The 26,506-nt window shown below is 36.3% G+C and overlaps 1 protein-coding gene across 3 annotated transcripts in view; it reads left to right on the top strand.

Moving 5' to 3' along the window:
* ADGRV1 (adhesion G protein-coupled receptor V1) overlaps nt 1-26,506 on the top strand; it is a 583,497-nt gene that overhangs the window by 238,980 nt on the left and 318,011 nt on the right. For all 3 annotated transcript variants that reach the window (XM_074383772.1, XM_003920760.4, XM_074383775.1), the window contains exons 75-79: nt 4,215-4,332; nt 5,228-5,399; nt 10,713-10,955; nt 16,806-17,213; nt 23,142-23,326. In XM_074383772.1, the coding sequence (XP_074239873.1) occupies nt 4,215-4,332; nt 5,228-5,399; nt 10,713-10,955; nt 16,806-17,213; nt 23,142-23,326 (1,126 nt within the window). The remainder of the gene's footprint in view (nt 1-4,214; nt 4,333-5,227; nt 5,400-10,712; nt 10,956-16,805; nt 17,214-23,141; nt 23,327-26,506) is intronic.

Here is a 26,506-nt window from a genome sequence, read left to right as displayed (position 1 = left end):
AAGTGAAATACATCAGCATGTCAGTACCTTATATGAATTAGAGTAGTGACAGGCTATTTCATGATTCTTTTCTGTTTTCATTTTTATGTTTCATTGTAAAGTGACAACTTATACGTATTTAGAGGGTACAAGGAATTATGTTATGATTTATAAATATATTGTTGAATGGTTTAATCAAGATAGTTAATATGCACATTACCTCAAGTATTTAACATTTTTTGTAGTGAGAATATTTGAAATTTACTATTTTAACAACTTGGAAATGTACAGTACTCTATATTAACTATATTCACCATTCTGTGCAATAGATCTCAAAACATACTTTTGAGATTTGATGCTTCCTGGAGTTCATATTTTATTTTAGCCACTGAGTTACAATTCAGTAATAATTTTGCAGTTGTTTAATTTTCTTTCATATGGTCAGCATTATCTCATTTATGTTAGGCTACAAATTTACATCAATTAACTTAGTATGATTTATTCCTATTCCTACAATTTATGAAGAGTATTAATATTGTAATTTCTTACTCTAGTCTACAAGTTATTTACTGATATTGATTCATGTTGTCTTACTACCATCTACATATTTCTATTAAAGTTAGTTTGGCAGTCGGCATCCTCCCTCTTATTCTGTGATGCTGATATTTTATTACAGTTATTTGAATATGCCCAGGGCTGATAGTAAAAATATTTAGTGATTCCTTTGGCACAGGCCAGGCCCATCAAAATCGCTTCTGGAGGTTCTTTGCTGTTCTAAGCGGTACACCATTAATTACCAGATCACAGGGAGGTCTTGTAGTCCTGATTAGAGAAGTGGCAGAGGGCTCTTTGAGGGCTCAGGACAGAAGTTAGGTACTAACTGGAACGGAAGTGCTTCTCTGTTTTATCAGACAGTAGAGTCTACCAGTGCCCATCTCTTCATCAGCTCTGAGCTTAGTTTTAACTCACCAGGCAAATGGTAACTTAGCTGAGGCCTGTGAGATTCTGTAATGTTTACCTTCCCTACATAAGGCATACTCATCACACACCTGCAGCAAATGATTGACAACCCTACCATCACTACCACTAACGTCGTATGATGTAATTGGCCTGACCTCACCACCAGGCACATTCATTCACATGGTCATAATATCCTAAGTTCCTTTACCTGCAAATGTTGCCCTCATCTCTTCCCTACCTGTTTCTTTTTCTTAATAATATTTCTCACTTAACTGGATAATTAATTTTGCCACATCCGTATCTTTATAATATTTTCACATTTAGATTTTAAAACAGACTTTCTAAATAAATCAGGGAAAAATAGTTTATTTCGTTTTGGTTTTGATCATTGGCATATTACAATTCTAGAGTCATCTTGGAGGAGGAGAGGCGTTCTGGTCTTTGATGATTTCATCCTTTTTGCACTAGTTTCTTGCCATCTTTGTGGATTTATCTACCTTTGATCTTTGAAGTTGGTGATTTCAGATGGGGGTTTCTGAGTGGACATCCTTTCCATCGATGTTGAAGCTATTTCTTTTTGTTTTTTAGTTTTTCTTCTAACAGTCAGGCCTCTCTGCTGTATGAGGCATTTTTTTTTTTTTTTTTTTTTTTTTTTTGGTTATACAGGGGTCAGGGAGCTGCTTGAAGAGGCAGCCTGTCCCTTGTCTGCCTGCAGAGGCACTGCTGGGCTGCCTCAGACTCAGGCCGGCTGCTGTGTAGGCTTCCTCTGGCTTTTGTTTACGCAGATGAGATTAGACCCGCCTTCGCAATGGTGGATGCCCTTCTGCCCACCAAGCTCAATTGTCCTGGGTGGAGCTCGAACTGATGTGCTGGCTGTGAAACTCTCAAGCAAGAGGGCTTCAGTTTGCTGGTCTTTGTGGGGGTAGGACCTGATAAGCCATATCACCTGTCTCCCTGCTTTCAGCTCTCCCTCTTTCTGGGGAATGGGTCCATCATCCCGCAGGCGCTCTGGGCGCTAGTGAAAACTTCCACCCAGTTTTCTGCAGACAACTTGCGGCGCTGGGCCAGCCGAAGCTGTCGCTCGGATCTGTGTTGGTAACTCGCAGGACTTTTCAGCCTGCTGGGCGTTCTCCTTGACTGTGGGTTGCCATGGCCGTGGGAGAAGCACAGTATCAGAACCAGAGTGCCGAGGGGGTAAAGTCCCCGATCCTTTAGGCAGTTGCACTTCCTGGATGGGGCAGCACCTCGCCTTGCCTCTGTTCACCCTCCTTGGGCTACACCCACTGTTCAACCAGTCCCAATGAAATGAAGCTCGTACCTCACTTGGAAATGTAGAGATCACTCACCTTCTGCGTCTCTCACTGGGAACTGCTCTTTGGAGCTGTTCTTATTTGGCCATCTTGGTGGAAGTCCTCTAGAAATCATCTTACTAGAAATTTGACATCAGATTTATTACTGTAAACCTGACAAGGGAAGTGTTATTGTCATTAGAATCATGCTAGTTACTATTGCCTTGGAAAAGGAAATGAAGATTCTGCTGTGATCAGCTTGTAATGTACTTGAAGAGCCTAAATCAGGCGTCCCCTAACTTTTTACACAGGGGGCCAGTTCACTGTCCCTCAGATTGTTGGAGGACCGCCACATACTGTGCTCCTCTCACTGACCACCAATGAAAGAGGTGCCCCTTCCTGAAGTGTGGCGGGGGTGACCGGATAAATGACCTCAGGGAGCCGCATGTCGCCCACGGGCTGTAGTTTGGGGACGCCTGGCCTAAATTCTCACTAAAGTGACAAGGAAACAGTTGCTGCCCAAGAGAAAAAGTCAATGCCAGCTTCTGATACCAGGCTACGAAGTGGTTGTAATGATTAATCGGTGAGGATGAGGATTGGCATTCTGAGACAAAAACACCCATGAGGCCCTGGGACAAAGTAGCCCATTACTTGCATGTTCCTAATAAAGGGGCTCCTCATTTACTTTCAGACCAGGGAAATAGTCCAGGGACTGATGACTACTAGTTCTTCCCTATCAGGACAGTTCAGTGGTTTTCTGTTTCCTTAACCCAACCTACTCCCTAACTTCAGAAGTTCTGTCTTTTTGAATGCCAGATCAGGTTTCAAGGTGATGGGTACACATGATAACATGGTTTGGCTCTGTGTCCCCACCCAAATCTCATCTCCAGTTGTAATCCCCAGAATCTCTGTGTGTGGAGGGTGGGACCTGGTGGGAGGTGATTGGATCATGGGGGCAGTTTCCCCCTTACTGTTCTTGTGATAGTGAGTGAGTTCTTATGAGATCTGATGGTTTAAAAGTGGCACTTCCCCTTGCTCTCTCTTTCTCCTGCCACTATGTGTGACATGCTTTGCTTCCCCTTCCACCGTGATTGGAAGTTATTTATAAATTACCTAGTCTCAGGTCGTATCTTTATAGCAGTGTAAACAACAAACTAATACACATGGTTTTGAGCTGATTGCCTTAGGATCATTGCTTCTAGGATCACTGCAAAACTGCGCTGTGGAGGAATAGAAAGGAGTCAGAACTAGACATTGGTATTTTTCTAGTCTGAGAAGCTGGCTTAGGTACAGCCCAGGATTTGAAGTGATGATTTCAGTATAATATGAGCCATAGTGTTGTTCTAATTTCAACTTTTTTTTTTTTTTTTACTATAATGGTACCTGTAACCTCAAGTGTTGCTTAGCAAAGTTTCTGATACTCAGAGATGCTCAGGAGTTCCTTAATATTTCTGTTTTGTTCTGGGGCAGATAACTTCATGGGTAGCATAGAGGGTCTTTTAGTCAACCCTCTTATGTGAAGGTAAATCCATTGAACAGAATTCATTTATTCAACAAATATTTACTCAACCCTTAGCATATGCTCAGTACTGTTCTTGGAGCTGGGGATACAGTAGGGAATAAAAGTTGCTGCTCTAGTAGAGCCAACATTCTGTGGAAGATATACAGCCTTAAAAGAGACAAACATCTGAAAAGTCAAATACTGTCAAATATAAAGTAGGATCTTAATAGAAAAACAAACGTGTGTGTCAGAGGAGGGAGTGGGATTTGATGTTTTATTTCTTCTGTTTTTCTTTTCCCACACAGCCACCTTGATGTTATCATAGTTTAGTTTATTTTTAATAAAGATCTTTTAACAATTCTAGCTTTCCCCACCATTGGTGAATTTCTCACTTTTAAACTATCTGAGCTGGCAAGATTAGTGAAACATGAGAAGTCTTTAAAATAATTCTTGACTATATTATCGCCCTCCATTCTTCTTTTCAGGGAGTGACCTTCACAATGGCATCATAGGATTCAGTGAGGAGTCTCAGAGTGGTCTGGAACTCAGGGAAGGAGCTGATAGGAGAAGACTGCACCTTATTGTCACAAGACAGCCAAACAGGTATGTATATATAGAGTATATGGAAGATACAACATCCTGTGTGTCTATACAAATACAATTTCAATTCATACAGTGGGAGAGGCAGGGTAAGATGTTGATAGAAGAAAGTAGTGTGGAATTTGGCATATCTTATGATATTAATCTAGTTCTAATTCTGTGATTATGATACTTGGTTTATGATTATAACTTAGGGTTACCTTGAGTGTTTTGTACTTCAAGAAGTACCATACTGATAATCAGATTATATAGGTCATCACTTCATCATATTGACTGTTATTTGCTCACTCTACATACATACTGTTTTCCTGTGAGGAAAACTTGGAGTACCAAAATTTTATTTGCAACTTAAAACTGTATAGTAGCATTTTTGAATGGTCATCACAAATATGTACATGATATGCACACAGGCACATGTATATATATATATATAACATTTTAAATTTTGGCTCTAAATAATCTGTGAGAATGCAGGTCTCCCTTTGCCCCATTTTACAGTAACAACCATTATGAGTGGAAATGTTGTTTCTTTAGAAAAATTCTTTTTAAAAGAGAAATGAGGAACATTTCCTTGCCTGTAGAAACTCCCTGTGATTTTCATTTTCACATTTTTTTTGGACATAATAGACAGAAAAATATTTGTTTCACATTCTGTATTCAGAATATCTGGATACTCACTCATTATTAAATAGGGTGTAGTCGAAGAAAACCACATAAGCCATGAGCCTTAATTTTCTTATCCGTAGTGAGGAAAATCAGTCATTTTCAGCATCATCAGTGATAAAGTAAGTGCTATACTTTGGGTAAAGAGGTACCATTTGGCACAGTGATCATAAACTGTTTTAGACAAGGGCGTAACATCTTCTGTTAAGGCACTGGGTGGGTTTCTTGTTCACAGGGCCTTTGAAGGTGTCAAGGTGTTTTGGCGAGTCACACTTAACAAAACGGCCGCCACGCTCCGGAAGGACGGGGTAAACCTGCTGGAGGAACTTCAGTCTGTGTCAGGGACCACAGCCTGTACAACGGGCCAGACAAAATGCTTTATCCGTATTGAACTCAAACCAGAGAAGGTAAGAAATGAAGAGACACATCTAATTACATTTCTTTAGGATTCATCACTTTAAAACCGTGATTGAACGTTATGCATTGTTGATGTGGACATTCTTTGTGTCTTTCTTAGCCATGATGTCTAAATCTCTTTGCTGACAACAGACTTTAGACAGGCTTGTTTGCATTATGGAATTTTGTCAATAAACTTGTCATTTTTCTTTTTTTTTGTTTGTTTCTTGCCATTCTAAAATAAGCATGTAGGTTTAATTTTTACCTTTATTTTTGTTCTTGGTGCAATTCTTCCTTTTCCCAAAAATAAATGTCTTATTCACAATTCTTTTTATTAAATCCCTTCCTACTTACACACAAAGAAAAAAAAAGTTATTATTGCTTAATAAATGAACACATGCTGAATAAAATGTGTCTTGATATGCTAACTTCTACACACTAAAATTAATACAATATTAGGGATATACTGTTAGAATCACACTTATCTTGCATCCTACCTCTTTTTACATAATGATAACATTTCCTCTTTTAGTACCACAATAGATTCTAATTCAAACAATTTTCATTACTTAGTGGTTTTCCTTTTGATACTCAACTAGTTGTGGCAAGGCCACTGATAGTCTTATTAAGCTGGTCTTTTGTCTCTTCAGTATTAATTTTAAAATATCTGGAATCATACTTGCTTTATAGCAATAACATGTGTTCTAGAGCTGTCTTGATTTTTTTCCTAGGACAGCCAATCAACTCGTGTCAAAGGACTTGATTTCTTTGATCAGAAAGCGTTTTAGAGATCTATATGTACATGCTAGAGCTATGCAGGAAAGCTGATGTGGGCAAATGTGTTGCTGTTGTGACCACCTTGGTAGCACTAGAAAATATATTTTCTTTAAGGTCTTGAATCCATACTCTTTTTTTGTAATTTAACATATCATGTTATTGTATTTTGCTTTTCTTGAGTTGGGTTATCATCAGCTATTAAAACTTTCTGTCACACTGACAATGAGGAACTGAAATTTCAGTATCAAGACATTTAATCATATACTATGTCCTCACTTCACTTGTCAATAGACTCTTGGAAACTGTAACTTTATGTGAAACAATGTGCTGTATAATGAAACCAATTTTACCATTGACTAATTGATATAAACAACAGTTGAGTTCCTACTGCACACAGTATGTCCTTTCATTTAAAGTTGCTGTTTCCAAGAACCTGTCATTGTTAAGTGAAGAGTTACTGTATTCTACTTGAAAACATTTAAATCCTCCTTCATGCATTTCTTCCAAATACTTTTATGCTTCCATCAACCCTCTCAATCCTGTATTTCTTTTTTATTATTATTATTATTTTTTTTTGAGACAGTCTTGCTCTGTAACCCAGGCTGCAGTGCAGTGCCGTGATTTTGGCTCACTGCAACTTCTGCCTCCTGGGTTCAAGTGATTCTCAGGCCTCAGCCTCACTCTACCATGCCCTGCTAATTTTTGTATTTTCAGTAGAGACAGGATTTCACCAGCTAGGCTGTTCTCAAACTCCTAGCCTCAAGTGATCCGTCTGCCGTGGCCTCCCAATGTGCTGGGACTACAGGCGTGAGCCACGATGCCCAACCCTTATATTTCTTAACTATCACCTTTTCTCAGTCAAAATACCACTTTCTCCATGATGCCTCCCATGAAACCCCTAGTTGGAATTGTTGATTCTCTAAATTTACAATACATTATCTGTACCTTTCTTATGGAGGTTATCAGTCACATGCAGTGTTAAAACTTATGCATATTTATATAGACTGTAAGACTGTTAGCTGCTCAAAAATTAGAATATGGTTTTATTCATCTCTGTGTCTCTCCTATTATCCTCCATAAACATGTTTTGCATACATGAATGACTAAAAACTGTGCATTTTATCTCAAATAAGATTTTTGGTGAATTAGGATCCTAATAAGATCTCACTCGACTTTAAACATCTGTCTCATAGAGTAGTTATTAACCTTGTAATTCTAAGAAGAGAGAGGAAAAGAGCCATCAGGAGTGGGCTTGGGCAAACTGAATAAAGAGAAATAGGAAAGTTAAAGTATAGATGGGGTTAGGGAAGACTGCTTCCTCTGAGCTTGCCCTCCTTGCAGAAGAACATGTAATTAAGGGGTAAGAGAATGTTGTACGCAACACATGAGATGCTAAATATTTATGTGTGTGTGTATATATACATATGTCCCTTTTCCTAGCTAGAGAAATGCTACTGAGCCCATCATCAAATAGTTTGTCAGGTAAGAGAAAAAAATTAGTCAGCCCTCTTCTTTCTCTTTCACATGTAATACTAAAATCATAGAGTTTTCTTCTACATTCTGAGAAGCAGCTAATTTTCAAGACATTTTGCCCTCATTATCTTTTCACCTATTAAAAGGCAAGGTACAAGCAAGGTTAATATACATTCTAGTTTCGTTAAGAGGAAATTTAAAAAGAGAGAAAAGGGAAGATGATTCTGTTCTCCTGAAAATGAAAAAATATTTTTTAAAATACTGTGAACTTTTGATATATATTTTAACATTTTATGAGTAGAAGGGAACTTATTACTCATCCAGTTCAAATTATTTTTATGTCACATAAACTGAAACCTAGTGATATAAGCAACACAAGTTCTGTAGCCATATTCTTCTGTAGTGGGCTTTGAGAAATTATTTGGAGGTCCTCGTAGAACATCCCAATTATTGCTAGACTTTTGACCTAAGCACCATCTTCATTTTTTTGTCAAAGGAAAGACATCGGTTACACTGAACTTATTCTTGGAGTCACTGGAGTGAATATAAGTGTTAGGGTTCTGATAATGGAGACCTTCATTCAAATCTTAACTCTTCTACCAATTAGCTGGGTGACAGGACAAGTTGCTTAGCCTTCCTGAACCTCAGGTTTAATGGGGTTTATAATAGGGCTGTGAGGCAGATAAAGAAAATAATGAGAAGTTCTTAGCCCAGCTCTCTGCAGAGTTGGCCCTTCATAAGAGATGGTGAGTGTTGAGATTATTCAGAATGAATGGAGATGGAGCCTGAGGGAATGCAGTGACTTGAGTAATAACTACATCAACACAAGTGGTGGAAGAGTTACAGATCCTGCAGACACAACAAATGCATCCACAGAATTACACCACTCATTAATGGTGGTGTCCCTCACCTCATTCCAGTCTATTGGCACGCAAAGGTTTTCGACTCTGTCCTATCTCAGATTGTCATCTCTACAGTTTTACAATACTTTCACTTTTGAGTTATGAAGAATTTAAGTAACTTGCTCATTCACTTACTGGGCCAAGATTAGAACTTATGTCTTGAATTTGAGTCCATTTCCCCTTTTCTTGATGATTTATCTTATGATTCTATATTAGCAAAATGTTTAAGGTAACAACTAGGAAGCATGTGCTTAACCATAAAATCTGTTTAAATTCAGACTTTACATATTTGTTGCAAGTATTTCCAAAACTATTTAAGTAAGTAAGGTATTGTTTCATTGTTACTTTGGTTTTGTATTGCTGAGCAGTTCTGGTCCCTGGAAAAATCATCTGTTACTAGTTGGGGCAAAAAATTATCCTTGGGTGCTTCTGACCTAACCAGCAAAAAAACCTGCTGGGAATTATACATGGAATGGGCTTTTATGAAGTTTCTATCATTTTTAGGAGTCTAGGGAGGTTCATACATGATCTGCGAGGCTTGATTTCTCAATAGACTTTGGAAATATTGATTTGATAGAGTGTTTCTAAGACTGGAAGACTCTTTTTGTTACTAGTCTAATGATATGTAGGCACCCATCTTGTACACTGTTCAATTTTAGATGATTCTTTACTTAGATTATGACAATTAGATTGATTGCAGGTGGCTATAAATAATGTTCTAATCATCATCACAGTGCAAAAGGAATAGTTTACTGAAAAATAAAGCAAAGTCTCTGTTGGAATGTAATATACTGAAGTCCTTAGTTAAAAGAAACTACTTTGAATTCAAGCTCACTTGGCCATTAAGGAAAACTAGCTCTTGAATATAGTTACTACACTGTGATAGTGCTTTAGTTTATTGTACTTGCCAGATGTAGTTTCTCAAAAGTGGAAATAGTACAATTATTTCCATATTTCAGTATCAACTGACAGTTGATCAGCAACAGTAAAGAACGATATGTGCCATAGAAAAAACTAAATATTTCTTCAGAGAACAAGACATTAAGTTTATTTATGGTCTGACTAAGGTATAACTTACTTATTAACACTTGGATAATTCTGAAGGATTCATTGTATAATTTCATGACATAATTTTCATTAAAATGATCACAAAAACAGATAATGGCCATTGCTGGTAGATAAAAATGATATATTACATCAAATTAGACAGTGTCACTACAGGTGTAAAGGCATCAGCTTAGCTCCTTTGAGTTATGCCAGGAAGGTAAAAATATTGCTAAGATTTTTAGATGATTTTGTTACGAATGAATGACTAGTAAAAACAGGTGATTGACAATATGTTATATAATTGAATTCAGGCTTTTGAAAATAAACTATTTGACACTGTTGAGAAGGAACCAAAGTGAAACATGAGCAAACTATACCCAGCAAACTACATTTAGATTATATACTGAATTTTGGGTAATTAAAAAAATACATAAAATTTCAGATTTGACTATTATAAATATTTTATTGATTATATTTATTTAAAACACTTTACAAATAAATAAAAATAAAACCTTATGAAATTGAAACTCCATTTTTCCCATCTCCCCAGTATTCTCCAACTCTACTCCCTGCCCTGTCCCCAACCCAAACCCTCCATCCAAGGCAATTGCTGTCAGGGTGTGGTAGTTGAAAAAGAAAACTTTCCATAAATATGTATCTATTAAGAAAATATAGTAAGCTTTGTGTAGTCTTGACTTTACATTTATACTAGCATGCTATCTATATCATTATACAGCTTGATATTTTCACTTGTCATATTTTGTGATGCATCTGTGTTAAAAAATACTGAATTAGTTCATTTCTTTGAATGACTTTATAGTGTTTTGTTGTATGAATGCATTTAATTTATCCTTTTGCTGATCATAGTATACATAGATTGTTTCCTGACATTGATTTTCTAGTAAGAAGCTTGCCCAGAGAAAGTAAATGTATTTTTAAAGAAAGACTAAAACACAAGTGTCATGATAATGTAAGAATTTAATTCCATATTTAAACAGAATATATCTCTAGATTTATATATTTCTCTAATGTATATGAATGATACCCTTTTTAAGTATCACAACTATCTACAGATAGAAATATGTTAGTAATAGTTCTTTTTCTCCCCTTTTTTCTGATTGTCAGATACCACAGGTTGAAGTGTATTTTTTTGTGGAATTATATGAAGTTACTGCTGGAGCGGCAATAAACAACAGTGCCAGATTTGCACAGATTAAAATCTTACAAAGTGACGAATCTCAAAGCCTCGTGTATTTTTCTGTGGGTTCTCGGCTGGCAGTGGCTCACAAGAAGGCCACTTTAATCAGTTTGCAGGTATCCAGAGATTCTGGGACAGGACTAATGGTATCTGTTAACTTTAGTACCCAGGTAAGCATGGAATACATGTTAATACATGTTATGGTTTTCTTCTTTAACTACAGCAAGAGTAATGCCACAGGGAATAATTCATGCATTATTTTCTGAGGATAACATCATAATTTACATTTTTATTCATTACATTAAGCTTTATCCTTGAAACAGCTCAGCTTTTCACTCATTAGTAACAGATCATGTTTTAAAATGACAGACTTTTCTTTTTTCTCTCTTTTGACAAGATTGATTATACAATGCAAAATATCTTACATGAATCTGTTTTATAAAATCTCTAGGGAGTTATAATTTCCTCAGAATATAACTGTTTAAGACCAGAAGTAGAAAGTAAGGATCTTGTTATATTTTGTATCCAAAACAGTTGAAAATTTTCTTCTTCAGAACCTCCAGCGCTAGCTGATCTTTACACTTCTTCAAATCCATGCATTTATGAAGACTCACTGCCACTTTTTCACATCCATCCTCTTAGGTGACATCTGATAAAAGACAGGGAGCAGGCGGCTATCTGTGGACTCAGAAGATCAATGTTGCATAACACTAAGTCACCAGACCGTGGGCTTGGCCCCAACAATACCATATACCTTTTCAGCCTTATTTTTCCTTTTGTTTTAGCAGTGAAACTCTAATATAGTAAAGTAAAAATGTGTCTCTACTCTGCTTGAAGCATGATTGTTAGGATTATAGCTGACCCACCTTAGTCCTCTCTTTGTTCCCCTTACCTTATGTAACTTCAGGAAACCCACTATTTGAAAACTACCGTCTTGGAGAGCTCTGCTATTTCCCATGTTTCAAGATTTTAAACTAGATGACTCCTTGGGCCTTAGTATTTCATAATTTCATTAAAAGTTCCCTTTAGTATCTGTTTGGTTGTGTCACCATTGGGTGGCTCAGACAAACAGGACATTCTGTGCATAAAACACAACATATGTGTGGCCAGTGTGTTGTAGCAGTTACATGAGTCATGGTGAGAGAATAGGCCTCAAGCTGTGGGTATTAAGCTGTTCTGGAAGTTTGCCAGGCAGTAAAACTTATCTTTATGACAGAGTCCACAGCTCAGCAAACAAAAAGAAAACTTCCCATTATATGAGACCCTAGAAATAAAGTCTATTCTAAATAGACTTGAAGTGATATGAGCACAAAGAGAAGTTATGTTGATTTATAGTAGGAAGACTTCAGTATTTTTTATTGGAACATTTAAGATAGAAACTCTGTTTCATTCTTTCTCTTTTCCCATGAAATGTATATCATCACAGCTTACTACTTTGTAGAGTGGAAGAAGCAGGGATTGGAGATGAAAACAGATGATAAAAGAGATTTGTGTTTTTTGGATCTTGCTTTTCTGGCTCTTTCAATTTTGATGATAGGGTGTCAATTTTAGATCTTTCCTCACTTCTCATGTGGGCATTTATTGCTGTAGATTTTCCTGTAGACAACGCTTAAATGTGTCCGTGTCCCAGAGATTTTGGTACGTTATGTCTTCGTTCTTGTTGATTTCAAAGAACATCTTTATTTCTGCCTTCATTTCATTGTTTATCCAGTCAATATTCAAGAGCCAGTTGTTCAGTTTCCATGAAGTTGTGTGGTTCTATGTTAGTTTCTTAACCGTGAGTTCTAATTTGATTGCACTGTGGTCTCAGAGACCGTTTGTTATGATTTCTGTTCTTTTGTATTTGCTGAGAAGTGATTTACTTCCAATTATGTGGTCAATTTTAGAGTAGGTGTGATGTGGGGCTGAGAAGAATGTATATTCTGTGGATTTGGGGTGGAGAGTTCTGTTGATGTCTATTAGGTTTGCTTGGTCCAGGCTTGAGTTCAAGTCCTGGATATCCTTGTTAATTTTCTGCCTCGTTAATCTGTCTAATATTGACAGTGGAGTGTTAAAAGTCTCCCATTATCATTGTGTGGGAGCCTAAGTCTCTTTGTAGGTCATTAACAACTCACTTTATGTATCTGGGTGCTCCTATATTGGGTGTGTATATATTTAGGATCGTTAGGTCTTATTGTTGCATTGATTCTTTTACCATTATGTAATGTTCTTCTTTGTCTCTTTTGATCCTTGTTGGTTTAAAGTCTATTTTATCAGAGACTGGGATTCCAACTCCTGCTTTTTTTTTTGCTCTCCATTTTCTTGGTAAATCTTCCTCCATCCCTTTATTTTGAGCCTATGTGTATCCTTGCACGTGAGATGAGTTTTCTGAATACAGCACACCAATGGGTTTTGACTTTTTATCCAATTTTCCAGTCTGTGATTTTTCATTGGGGTGTTTAGCCCATTTACATTTAAAGTTAATATTCTTATGTGTGAATTCGATCCTGCAATTTTGAAGCTAGCTGGTTGTTTTGCCTGTTAGTTGATGCAGTTTCTTCATTGTGTGAATGCTGTTAACCATTTGGTATGTTTTTGGAGTGGCTGGTACTGGTTGTTCCTTTCTATGTTTAGCGCTTCTTTTAGGAGCTCTTGTAAGGCAGGCCTCGTGGTGATGAAATCTCTAAGCAATTGCTTGTTTGTAAAGGATTTTCTTTCTCCTTCACTTAGGAAGCTTAGTTTGGCTGGATATAAAATTCTAGGTTGAAAGTTCTTAAGGATGTTGAATGTTAGCACCCACTCTCTTCTGGCTTGCAGGGTTTCTGCCAAGAGATCAGCTGTGAATGTGATGGGCTTCCCTTTGTGGGTAACCTGCCCTTTCTCTCTGGCTACCTTTAGCATTTTCTCCTTCATTTCAAGCCTGGCAAATCTGATGATTATATGCCTTGGGGTTGCTCTTCTTGAGGAATATCTTTGTGGTGTTCTCTGTATTTCCTGGACTTGAATGTTGGCCTGCCTTTCTAGGTTGGGGAAGTTCTGGTCATAGAGAAATGCAAATCAAACCACATTGAGATACCGTCTCATGCCAGTTAGAATGGCAACCATTAAAAAATCTGGAGACAACAGATGCTGGAGAGGATGTGGAGAAATAGGAGCATTTTTACACTGTTGGTGTGAGTGTAAATTAGTTTAAACATTGTGGAAGACAGTGTGGTAGTTTCTTAAGGACCTAGAAATAGAAATTCCATTTCAGCTAGCAATCCCATTACTGGATATGTATATAAGGGATTATAAATCTATTCAAAATCTTTATAATCTTCTATTGTAAAGACACACACACATGTATGTTCATTGCTGCACTGTTCACAATAGCAAAGACCTGGAACCAACCCAAATGCCCATCAGTGATAGACTGGACAAGGAAAATGTAGTACATATACACCATGGAATACTATGCAGCCATTAAAAAACAATGAGTTCGTGTCCTTTGTAGGGACATGGATGAATCTGGAAACCATCATTCTCAGCAAACTGACACAGGAACAGAAAATCAGACACCACATGTTATCACTCATAGGCAGTGTTGAACAATGAAAACACATGGACACAGGGAGGGGAGCATCACAAACTGGGGTCTGTTGAGGGGGATGGACAGTGGTGGATAGAGAGTTTGAGGAGGGATAACATGGGGAGATGAACAGTGGTGGATAGAGAGGTTGAGGAGGGATAACATGGGGAGAAATGACAGATACATGTGACAGGGGGATCAATGCAGCAAACCACTTTGCCATGTATGTACCTATGCAATAATCCTTCATGTTCTGCACATGTACCCCAGAATCTAAAGTATAATATATATATATATATATATATATATATATATATATATATATATATATAAAGAAGAGATGTGAGGCACATTTTAAATGAGTTTATATGCTCAGATGAGAGGGGAATTGAAGTTGCCAAAAGAAGAATCTGAAGGCCAGCATCTCTATCGTATTTATTTATATCTTTTCTAGATTCTTCATAAGTGATTCTTTGCAAAACACATGCTGTCACTAGTGTATAACTCACAAAGGACACTTATTTTTGGAACAATATATTTTTAGGAATTTCTAGTTTTCCCCACTATAATGGTTAATTTTATCTGTCAACTTGACTGGACCACAGAGTACCCATAAATTTGGTTAGAGATTGTTCTGAGTGTTTCTGTGAGAGTTTTTTTTTTGGAATGAGATTAACATGTAAATTGGTAGACAGAGTAAAGCACATTATCTTCATAATGTGGGTGAGTCTCATACAATCAAAGTCCTGAATAGAGCAAAAAGGCTGGCCCTCCCTTAAGTAGAAGAGAATCTTCCTGCCTGATAGGCTTTATATTAGAATAGTAGCTTTTTCCAGTCTTTGGACTCAAAATGGAGCATTGACTTTTCCTGGGACTCAAGCCTGCCAGCCTTTGCACTGAAACTACACCATTGGTTCTCCTAGTCTCAGGCCATCAAACTTGAACTGGAACTAAACCATTGACTTCCTTTGGCCTCCAGCCTGTGAAGTCATCCTGCAGATGATCTTGAGCTTCCCAGCCTTCATAACTGCATGAGCTTATTTCTTACGTTATAATAAATCTTTCTCTTCCTATATATATAGGCACACACACACAAACATAAATGCACGTGCAAACACACACACACACACACACACACACACACACACACAGATCATATTCTGACCCTGACCAATAAACATACTACTCTGTGATTATGGGCTTAGTAAAGAATGTTTGTGGCCGTGCATAATACCAGTTGTTTTTTTTGTTTGTTTGTTTTAATTTTTGTAGGTGTATATGTTAGTGAGATACATGAGGTATTTTGATACAGGAATACAATGCATAATAATCACATCAGGGTAAATGGGGTATTTATCACCTCAAGCATTTATCCTTTCTTTCTGTTACAGACAATTCAATTATACTTTTTTAGTTATTTTAAATATACAGTAAATTATTGTTGACTATAGACATCCTGTTGTGTTATCAAATAGTAGATTTTATTCATTCTATCTGGCTGTTTTTTGTACTCATTAACCATTCTAACTTCCCTCAAACCCCTCTACCCCACTGCCGCCACCCTTTCCAGCCTTTGACAGCCATCATTCTGCCCTCTATATTCATGAGTTCAATTGTTTCAATTTGTAGCTCCCACAAATAAGTGAGAACATGCAATGTGTGTGGTTCTCTGTGTGGCTTATTTCACATAATGTAATGACCTCCACTTTCATCCATGTTGCTGCAAATTACAGGATCCCATTCTTTTTAATGACTAAATAGTACTGCATTGTGTGTATGTACCACGTTTTCAATGTCCATTCGCCTGTGGGTGGACACTTTGGTCGCTTCCAAATCTTGGCTGTGGTGAATAGTGTTGCAACAAACGTGAGAGTGCAGGTACCTCCTTGATGCACATGTGTTATTTGAAGCATGATTTCTTTTGCATTTACAATTGGAGAAATGGAGGCAAGAGTGACATTTCTGATCTAATTTGTTTCCTTGCTCCATTTGAAGGCATCTCTTTCCTAATCTCATCACTGTATATTATGTATTTATCTCTCTAATTTATCTTAAAATATTAGAAAAAGCATAAAACCCCATATTTAGGTAGTACTGTTGTCATCATTGCCCTTCAGTTTGTTTAAGAGAAATTGAATCTGTTTAAGAAACAAGGGGTGAATCACGAGGTCAAGAGATCGAGACCATCCTGGTCAACATGGTGAAACCCCGTCTCTACTAAAAAAAATAACAAAAAAATTAACTGGGCATGGTGGCGCATGCCTGTAATCCCAGCTACTCAGGAGGCTGAGGCAGGAGAACTGCCCGAACCCAGGAGGCGGAGGTTGCGGTGAGCCGAGATCGCACCATTGCATTCCAGCCTGGGTAACTAGAGCAAACCTCCGTTTCAAAAAAAAAAAAAGAAACAAGAATTTGTTTAGGACAAGATCAGCGGTATCATAGATTCACTTAAATGGTGTTGTTTAATTTCTAGGAGTTGAGGAGTGCTGAAACAATTGGTCGTACTGTCATATCTCCAGCTATTTCTGGGAAGGATTTTGTGATAACTGAAGGCACGTTGGTCTTTGAACCTGGCCAGAGAAGCACTGTATTGGATGTCATCCTAACGCCAGAGACAGGATCTTTAAATTCATTTCCTAAACGCTTCCAGATTGTACTTTTTAACCCAAAAGGTGGTGCCAGAATTGATAAAGTGTATGGGACTGCCAATGTCACTCTTGTCTCTGACGCAGATTCGCAGGCCATTTGGGGGCTTGCAGATCAGCTACATCAGCCTGTGAATGATGATATTCTCAACAGAGTACTCCATACCATCAACATGAAAGTGGCCACAGAAAACACAGATGAACAACTGAGTGCCATGATGCATTTAATAGAAAAGGTAAGAAGCTCTTACAAATATTAGCACTATGTTTCTTGACCTTTTTTAAATTTAAAAACCCGAGTAAAACCAAAATCACATTTTCTTATAACATTGGTTATTATGAAGTCATGACGAAGTTAGATTTCTGAACATAGGAATAGAATGCATCGTATCTGACAATTTCCTCTTGCTTGAGTATGACTGATGCCCTGTTTGGAAATCTCAGCCCTAGCCTTGGAGAATGATCTAGTGCAGTAGTAAAGACTGCCCAGTACATGGAAAAAAAAAAAAAAAAAAAAAAAAAAAAAAAGGCTCCAGAGATGGAAGCTATAGGCACTTTGTGATTCTCCAGAAACTGGCCAATTACCTTTGGAGTCTGAGCCTCAGTTTTTTTAGTCCATCAAGAAAAAGGACTTGAATTAGATTATCTGCATAGTCTTTACAGTTTAAATGACATGGAATAGGAATTATCACCCATTGCTTGTTCTTTAGTCCTCATGGGCACTGAAAACTTTCATAGAAAAGGAAAATTAAGAAATGACCAGATTATTTCAGGCTTTCAATTTGGTATAGACTTGTACAAAACAGATTTTATTTTAAACCTATTTACTTACACCTCTGCAAATGATAATATTAGATGGAGATGTGAGAGCCTATGAATATAAATTTTGAAAGATATTTTAAAAATTATTACTTCAAAAAAGCCTTTTTTGAAGATTTACTTTGGGCTTTCTTATTAAGATATTTCCTGTCAATATATTTATGTATAAGAATTGAATGTTTTGAGTGCATACACATGACTGTACAATACTACATCTCTTACACAGTGACCTTTAAATACTTCAGATGTTTACAGTGGGGCTTTAGATTATCATGTGTACTTTCCATCATGTGGTATCTCTTAAAATACAATGCTTGAAGATTAGAAAATAAAATTATAAAGTACAGAGGTAAAAAGAGCAAGCCATACCAAAGAGCTTAGAAAGCAAAGGGAAGCAATTGCTATTTCATGCAGAAAAAACTTTAGCAATAAAATCTCACTCCACAAAATATTACTTGAATTTTCTGACCCAATGGCATAGGACAATGCCAAGTTGTTTTTGGCCTGGGAAAGAGAAAGAATGTAAAGTAAGTAATTACATTTTAGGGAAGAAAACAGGACCTCACTTCATATGATTTAGGGAAAGTATATTAAAATTCTACTTTTTGTTCTCAATAAGTTATATGAGAGAACTATGTATTATTGGTTAGGAATCACCACTTATTTCAGTAGAGTTGTCAGACAGTAAATCTTGACTATTTCTAGTACTATTATGAATGATAAAATTGAATTATAAAAGTAGCTCCTATGGGAAAATGTAATTAGCTTTTTTTGAGTAACCATTAGCAAACAGTACAATTTTCTCATATATGAAGATAACTTAAATCAAATAAATTATCTGTGAATACTTAGAGGAATAAAATGTATTTTAAATATTATAAAAATATTGTGGCTGGGAACAGTGGCTCATGCCTGTAATCCCACCACTTTGGGCAGGCAGATCACTTGAGGTCAGGAGTTCAAGGTCAGCCTGATTGACATGGTAAAACCCCACCTCTACTAAAAATACAAAAATTAGCTGGGCATAGTGGCGCACATTTGTAATCCCAGCTACTCAGGAGGCTGAGGCAGGAGAATCACTTGAACGTGGGAGTGAGCCGAGATCGCACCATTGTACTCCAGCCTGGGCAACAGAGCATGACTACATCTCAAAAATGAAAAGGAAAGAAAATTGTAAAATCAAGTAGAAAACATTTGAATTCTTAAAATGACTAGTATCTTATTTCATCTGAAGCCTTCTTTGATCTAGTTAATTTCAAATCATTATTGTCACTAATTTTTAAAAAATAAAACAGTATAATGTATTGCATTCTCAAATTCTTTTTTATATGAACATCAATACCAAAATCTTGATTTAACTGACTTCTTTAATAATTATAGAAATACATAGCACATATGTACATACAGAAAATATAAAGAAAGCAAAAATTCTAATGACAGTAAATAGAAATTCATCCCATGTTTTGCAATAGAAAGACTCAACATTATGAACACAACAGTTTTCTGTAAATTAACCTATAAATACATTATAATTCTTATCAATATGTCAGTAAGTTGTTTCAGGGTTATTTTTCATAGACAAAATAATATTAAAGTTTACCTGGGAAATTTAAACATGTGAAAATGGGCAGAACTTTCCTGGAAAAGAAGAAGAAGGAGGAGAGACCTTGCCCTAGCAGATATGAAAACACATTCGAAATATATTCTGATGTGACTGTGATTAAAGCTTCACTGGTGCAGACATAAACAGTCACATCAATGGAATAACAAAAAGTTCAAAAATAAACTGAAGCATATATGAAAATTTTATATGTGATAAAGGTGCTATTTAAAATCAATGGGTCAAAAATATTATTCAGCAAATGGTGTTGAGACAACTGATGTAACCATTTGAAAGCAAAATAGAGCTGAACCTTATCCTAAACTCTACCCCAAAATAAATTCTAGAGAGATCAAATAAAAGTGAAACCATGAAAGTAGCAGAAAACATGTCATTTCATGACTTCAGAATGGGGAAGATCTTTCTAAAGCATCAAACAAAACCCAGAAGCCATAAAGAAAATGATTCATAACTTGACCATGTACAGTTTAAATAAAATTTCTCTTAGTAAACACCAAAGCAGAGTGAAAAGACAATGAGTGTGGGGGACATTTTTGCAAATACATGTGTGATGAGAATGTTTATTTCAGCATTACTTATTAAACTGGGAAAAATAATAGCCATTAAATGGGGCCTGACTAAATGAATGTATGAAATGTGTTTAAAAACACAGGAAATATGTATTTTATATTTTAAATATAGCTAAAACAGTGAGAATAATAAAACAATACTGAAAATGTAGAGGATCACATATAGATAAGGTTGCAAAATTTAGCAAATAAAAATAAGGAATGTTCAGTTAACTTTGAATTTCAGATAACAAATTTATTTTTTGGTATAAGTATATTGCAGATACTTATTTGGACATACTTATACCAGAAAGTTATTGTTGCCTGTCTAAAATTTGAATAAGATCACCTGTACTTTACCTGGCAAACCATTGATATATGCCATATGAAAGTAATATACACTCTAAAATAGCCTCAAATTAAAAATGACAGAATAGAGCTTCCAAATGCTGGAAAGTATTTCATTAATGAAGACCTTATATTTTAAGTTAAATTGTTTTATATTTTTAAATTTTATTTTCCCCCAGTTCTAAGTTCTTTGAAACAAAGTCTGTTCTATACAATACATTTCTTTTAAAAAATCTCAATAAGCCTTAGATAATATTGTTACACATGCTAGAAGTGGCACAAGTATTATTACTAAAAAAGAGCATCAGCTTTAAATGCCTCAATAGAAAGACTTTCTGTATGAAATCCAGCTGCGGGTTCAGGCAAATTTTTGCTGTGATAGAATATTCTATTCCCTGATTTTCCCAGGCATGGTGAAATAAAAATTATTTTAAAAGCTCTCAGTTGCTTTAATAGCAAGAGCAGTCTAAAACTCCCTGAATCTGATATGCTAACTTTGAATTTCGTCAGGTTTTGATTTTTGTAGTTATTAAAGCTTGGCAAAGCCCATCAGGAGATGTTGACTCTAATATTTTGTTCTGCGACATTTGAAAAAGCACAGGAATGATTTGTTCTGTAAAAGTTTGGTAGACTACCAATACCTCCAAAGGCCTCCATGTTTGTCTTCTATCCTGACAACTTTTTAAGTTTTTTCCATAGTTGATTCAGGTCTTCTACTTGTTCATAAAGCAATTTTAATAATGTTGGGAGTTCTTTTGTTGTTGTTGCGTAAAATGGCCTTGTGGAGTCAATTTATTTCTTTTCATCATACACTTTTCATTATTAGGTACCTTATATTTGAAGAATCAGTTTTTACACTTGATTTATTTTATCATACTAACAAGGATTTTGGATTAACTCTGTATCTTACTGGCTTGTTTTGTGTTTCATGTTTGAGGTAATTTTGACTGACTTATCTGTGAACTGAGTCAATCTAGGTGGTTGTTTTTGGGCAAGCAAGTTGGGAATGTTGCCAGGCAGTGTAGGGTGGCTGTCAGGAGCACCTCCTGGGCTCCACCGTTACCAATTGCGTACTGTAAGACAAGTTAGTTATCCTTCTTCTGCCTTAGTTTCCCTAACCAGAAACAAAGGCAATAAGACCTTCCTTACAGGTTGTTGTGAAGATTAGTTACTAGAAAGTGCTGAAAACTACAAGGTGCCTGTAGTGTTGTGGAAATGGCCATTTTGTTTCAGTTTTGTGTGCTTTACCAAAAGAAACTTTTTTTTTTTTTTTTTAGTATGAATGAAAGTGTGGGTAACCATAGAATTCTTGGATCATAACCTTTAATTCTTAAAATTCTACACATATTGCTTTGCTGACTTCTGGCATGTCGTTTTTAGAAAAGTTGAAGTCAAACCGAATTTTTGTTTTTCTGTTGGTAATTTTTTTTCCTTTCTGGTTTCTGGTATGATTATTTTTTACTCTTGAAATAGCATTTTTTAAAATTACCCAGATATGTCTGGTGTTGTCTCTTTTTCTAATTTTCTCTAGTATAAAAGCAATCTCTACATTTTTAGACCTGAGTATTTCTTCAGTTTATTAAGGAACTGTGTTATTTTGTTGCCTCTGCCTGCTCTTTTATATGCACAATTGTATCTTAGGGATTTAAGAGTTTCCCTATTAACCTGTTATCTTTTCTCTGAGTTCTGGGAAATCTTCTTGAGCTTGTTCCCATTTATCATTTTAGTTTGCTTGTTTCAGTATCCAGTGGGTTGTTCTCTGTCTCCATTTGTAATTTTTGCATTGCTAAATTTTTATTCTGTGTCTTTTAAATTTCCCTGTGGATTATTCTCCACTCTGGCTTACTAGCTGGGAGATGACTATTCTTATAAATGCAGATCTTGAGTTCTGCTGTGAGCTTAGAACTGTACTAGATTACAAAGTTATAAAAAAAAATGGGGAACATGAGCCACTTTCACAATGAGATTGAAACAGACAGATCATTTCAAGGTTGTCATAAGTTCACTAATAAAGGTTCATGCAAGTTACAAAGAGTGATAATGTAGGTCGGTGGATGGGGCATAGTGTAAGCATCATAGAGAAAATGATGACTTTTAGAGTTTCAGTAATAGGGACTTATCAGAAGGTAATGGAGTTAAGTGGCTTCCCACCGATGCTTAAACAATAAAGATGTGGTCCCCTTCATTCTGGATTTTTCCTAGTTTTTTTCCTTGTCTCTTAAACAATGAATAGCCCAGTTTGTGTGTGTGTGTGTGTGTGTGTGTGTGTGTGTGTGTGTGTTTAAATAGGAAGGGTCATACTTATTGAAAAAGGCAAAAGTGACAGGAACTCTTGACTAATCTTGAAAAGGATTTTCTCATTTGGTGCTTTAAATATTTAGTGATTATGGTAGCTTCTGTTGACTGGAAAAAAATAATTTTGCTACTATTATAAACAGATATTCTTGTATTTTTCCCTTATTTGTTGGTCAAAAGAATAAGAATCCTTGGGGTAGATGTAAAAGTGAGATTAATTTTAACTCATGAGGTTAATTATTGTAGTTAAAATTAAGTAATCTATGCAGTCATTTGGGACTTTATGTAATGATAAAGTAGAAAATATTTTGGTGATTATGCCTTTTTAATAGATGATTATGCCTTTCTCAACTGAAAATGTACATATTTGAAATATAATTTTGATACCAATTTCTCTTAAATTTTCATGGGTTTATCCTTATTAATGTTAACAACTGTTAATAAAGAACACACATACACACATATAGCTATTGCATATAATTTAAGAAATTTCTTTTTATAGATATATTTTTATACTTAGATTCTTTTTCCAGATAACTGCTGAAGGAAAAAATCAAGCTTTCAGTGTTGCAAGCCGAACACTTTTCTATGAGATTCTTTGTTCTCTTATTAACCCAAAGCGCAAGGACACCAGGGGATTCAGTCACTTTACTGAAGTGACTGAGAATTTTGCCTTTTCTCTGCTGACTAATGTTACTTGTGGCTCTCCTGGTGAAAAGTAAGTATCTTTTAATATATTAGCAGTACCTTTTATGTATTTTTTTCACTGCTTACAAAGCAATATGACATTTAGATGATGTAACTAAGAATGATACAGTCAATGCGTTGTACCTCTTGGGCAGCTGAAGTTAATTATTTGAAGGAAACACAGCAGGTACATAAAAAAAATGTATACTGTCAAAAATATATTCCTCTTATTTTGAAGTGTTTTTTTAAAAATAACAAAAGTCTTTCTGTTATTTATTTAATGAGTAGAAGACATATTCTGAATGGAAAAAAGTAATTCCAACCTTTAGAAGTGTTTTGATGTGCTATAATTGTGCTTCCCGCTATAGTTATGATTGTTTTGTCCATTTGGAGACAGCTTTTAGACTGTTGTTAAACTTCAGGCTAGTTGTCAGAAAGCCAGCAAGAGGAAAAGGAAAAAATAAAATATGGCCTGTGTTCATTACTAACTACAGGATTAATTCTATAACTATATGTTAGCATACCTGTATACTATAGGTACTATACTAATACCTCTATATTAACTAAATTGTTTTTGCGATGGAGTTTCGCTCTTGTCACCCAGGCTGGAGTGCAATGGTGCCATCTCAGCTCACTGCAACCTCCGCCTCCCAGATGTAAGCGATTCTCCTGCCTCAGCCCCCTAAGTAGCTGGCATTACAGGTGCCTTCCACCATGTGCAGCTAATTTGTGTACTTTTTTAGTGGAGACAGGGTTTCACCATGTTGGCCAGACTGGTCTTGAACTCCTGATCTCAGGTGATCCACCCACCTTGGCCTCCCAAAGCACTGGGATTACAGGCATAAGCCATAGCACCTGGCCTTAATTATATGTTAATATGTTAAGATGCTATGGTATTATGAATTGTAGTCATAAGGTGAATTGGATCATTGCAGTACAAAGACCTAAAAATGTTTTATTTCTATTTGATTTAAAATAAAAATGGCTGATAATAAAATATGGTTGGAAACAGATTCTTTTAATTCTCACAGAGTAATATGTGTTATCTAAAAAGCAATGACAACTATTTGACCATTATTTAATGTGATATGTCTGTTTAAGAGTGTTTATATAAATCTCTTTATAAGTTTTAGTAATCTTCATGAATGCTGGCATCAGTGTTTATTAAGTCACATTGAAATTCAGAGATATTTTGAAGATTATATTTTCAAAATCTTGTATAATAATTTAAATTATCTCTTTCTGTATGGGACTCTTTACGAACATTGGCAGGGTAATTTTAAAAATCAGTTAGATATGTGAAACTTAATGTTAGTTCTTCTTTTTCTTCTTCTTCTTCTTTTTTGAGACAGGGTCCCACTCTGTTGTCCAGGTTGGAGTACAATATCAAGATCTTGTCTCACTGCAAACTCTGCCTCCTAGGCTTTGGTGATTCTCCCACCTCAGCCTCCCTAATAGCTGGGACCAGAGACATGAACCACCACACCTGGCTAATTTTTGTAGAGATGGGATTTCACCATGTTGCTCAGGCTGGTCTTGAACTCCTGGGCTTAAGCGATCTACCTGCCTTGGCCTCCCAAATGTTGGAATTACAAGTGTGAGCCACTGTGCCCAGCCCAATGTTAGTTCTTAGGTCACAAGTCATAGGAACTTCAAAGACATAGTCAATCCAGATAGAAAAAAGTTATAAGAGAGAGCAAGGGATATAATAATAATACAAATGATATTAATCATACCTCTGTCATAGTGCTGAAATTGATTTAAATGGAACAATATTAATTGCCTTTGTTAATAGGTAAAAACAGTATAATGAAATTTCCATGTGGTTCAACCTAATCCTTGCTAAAAGTTATACACATGGTTTTGTCCTTACAGAAATCATTTTAAGTAGCTATTCAGGGTTAGCATGAGGGCTTTTAGTATGCATATTTACAGATATAGACAATAAGGCTAGGAATCTTACACAGCTTGCCAAGGATCACACAGTTAGTCCATGGTGAGGCCTGGACTCAACCCAAGACTTACTTGAGTGTACAGCAGTTGCTGGACACCATACCATGTGGTCAGAATAGATTGTAACCACCTACTTTGTAGCAAAATCTGCCCCCCTCCAGCCACATGGCTCTGAAGTGCCCTAGACTTTCAACCCAGATCAGTGCTAGAGTGTGACTTGAGGTAAAGATATAGATTTAACATATCCCTGTACTCTACTCTTTCTTTAATTTTGATGAGAGGGCCCTGGAAATAGAAGTTTTCTTTAATGCACAAAACCAGCAAAGCATCAGAAAAGCCTCACAGAGGCCTCCTGAAAGGATTCTCCATTTCTCACCCTTGCTCCTAAATGTCCATCTGAAATCAATGATTAGCAGTTTAGCTCCTTAGTACCTCTTGTAAATATCTCTAATGCTATCTTCAGAAACCTCTGAAATGGATCATTTCTTTGCTTTAAGTAAGTTTGCACTCACTGAGGCCACAGTATGCATTTGTGTGTGTGTGTGTATGTGTGTATGTGTGTAGTCAGGAATACCTGTCATTGTTTTCCCCTGTTGAACTATGTTCAACTATTTTGTTCAATGAAATCAAGCAGTTCATAGCTTTGCAATCCCCATAATCTCATTCTTTTGCATTTTCCCCATATGTCTATAAGATCACCAGGATGTTAAAATCACCAGGTCGTCTCAGATATGAACCATTTACCTTGCTGTGCATATTGAGTCCCATATCTGTGTCTTCAAAGGCCCAGTGAAAACTCAAGAGTATATAAGAGGCACAAAAAGAAATGCCTTTTCTGTTTGGTTGACTACTATATTCTGATATGCATTATTTATACATTGTCTTGAGCAATATCAAGGGTGTCTGCTGAGAGTTAAACATTTGGGGAGTGAGCAAAGATATTGAGGAGAATGATGGAATCTAGAACAATCACTTGGAAGCCAAGTAAAAATAATGCCAACTGGCACTGAGGGTCCAACTGAGGTTGGTCACTGTGAAATTGCAATGGTGCCAGTCTACATGTCAATGTGGGAGTTTTCCCCGTCATATAAACCAAGGTATAAAGCAGACTGGGATTGATAAAGGTGAGTGCATTTGAGGGACATAGATGTCACAGGTTAAAGTGTTAGGGAAATTATGATCATCAGCAAATAAGAGGGGGTCGGAAATTTGGCATGCTTGTGTCTAGGGTTAGGTGGAGTCACTGCATGTGGTGGTG

Source organism: Saimiri boliviensis, chromosome 1 (assembly GCF_048565385.1).
Source record: "Saimiri boliviensis isolate mSaiBol1 chromosome 1, mSaiBol1.pri, whole genome shotgun sequence".
Lineage (NCBI taxonomy): Eukaryota > Metazoa > Chordata > Mammalia > Primates > Cebidae > Saimiri > Saimiri boliviensis.
Note: the sequence above shows the minus strand (reverse complement) of the source record. Positions and strands in the feature narration are given on the sequence as shown.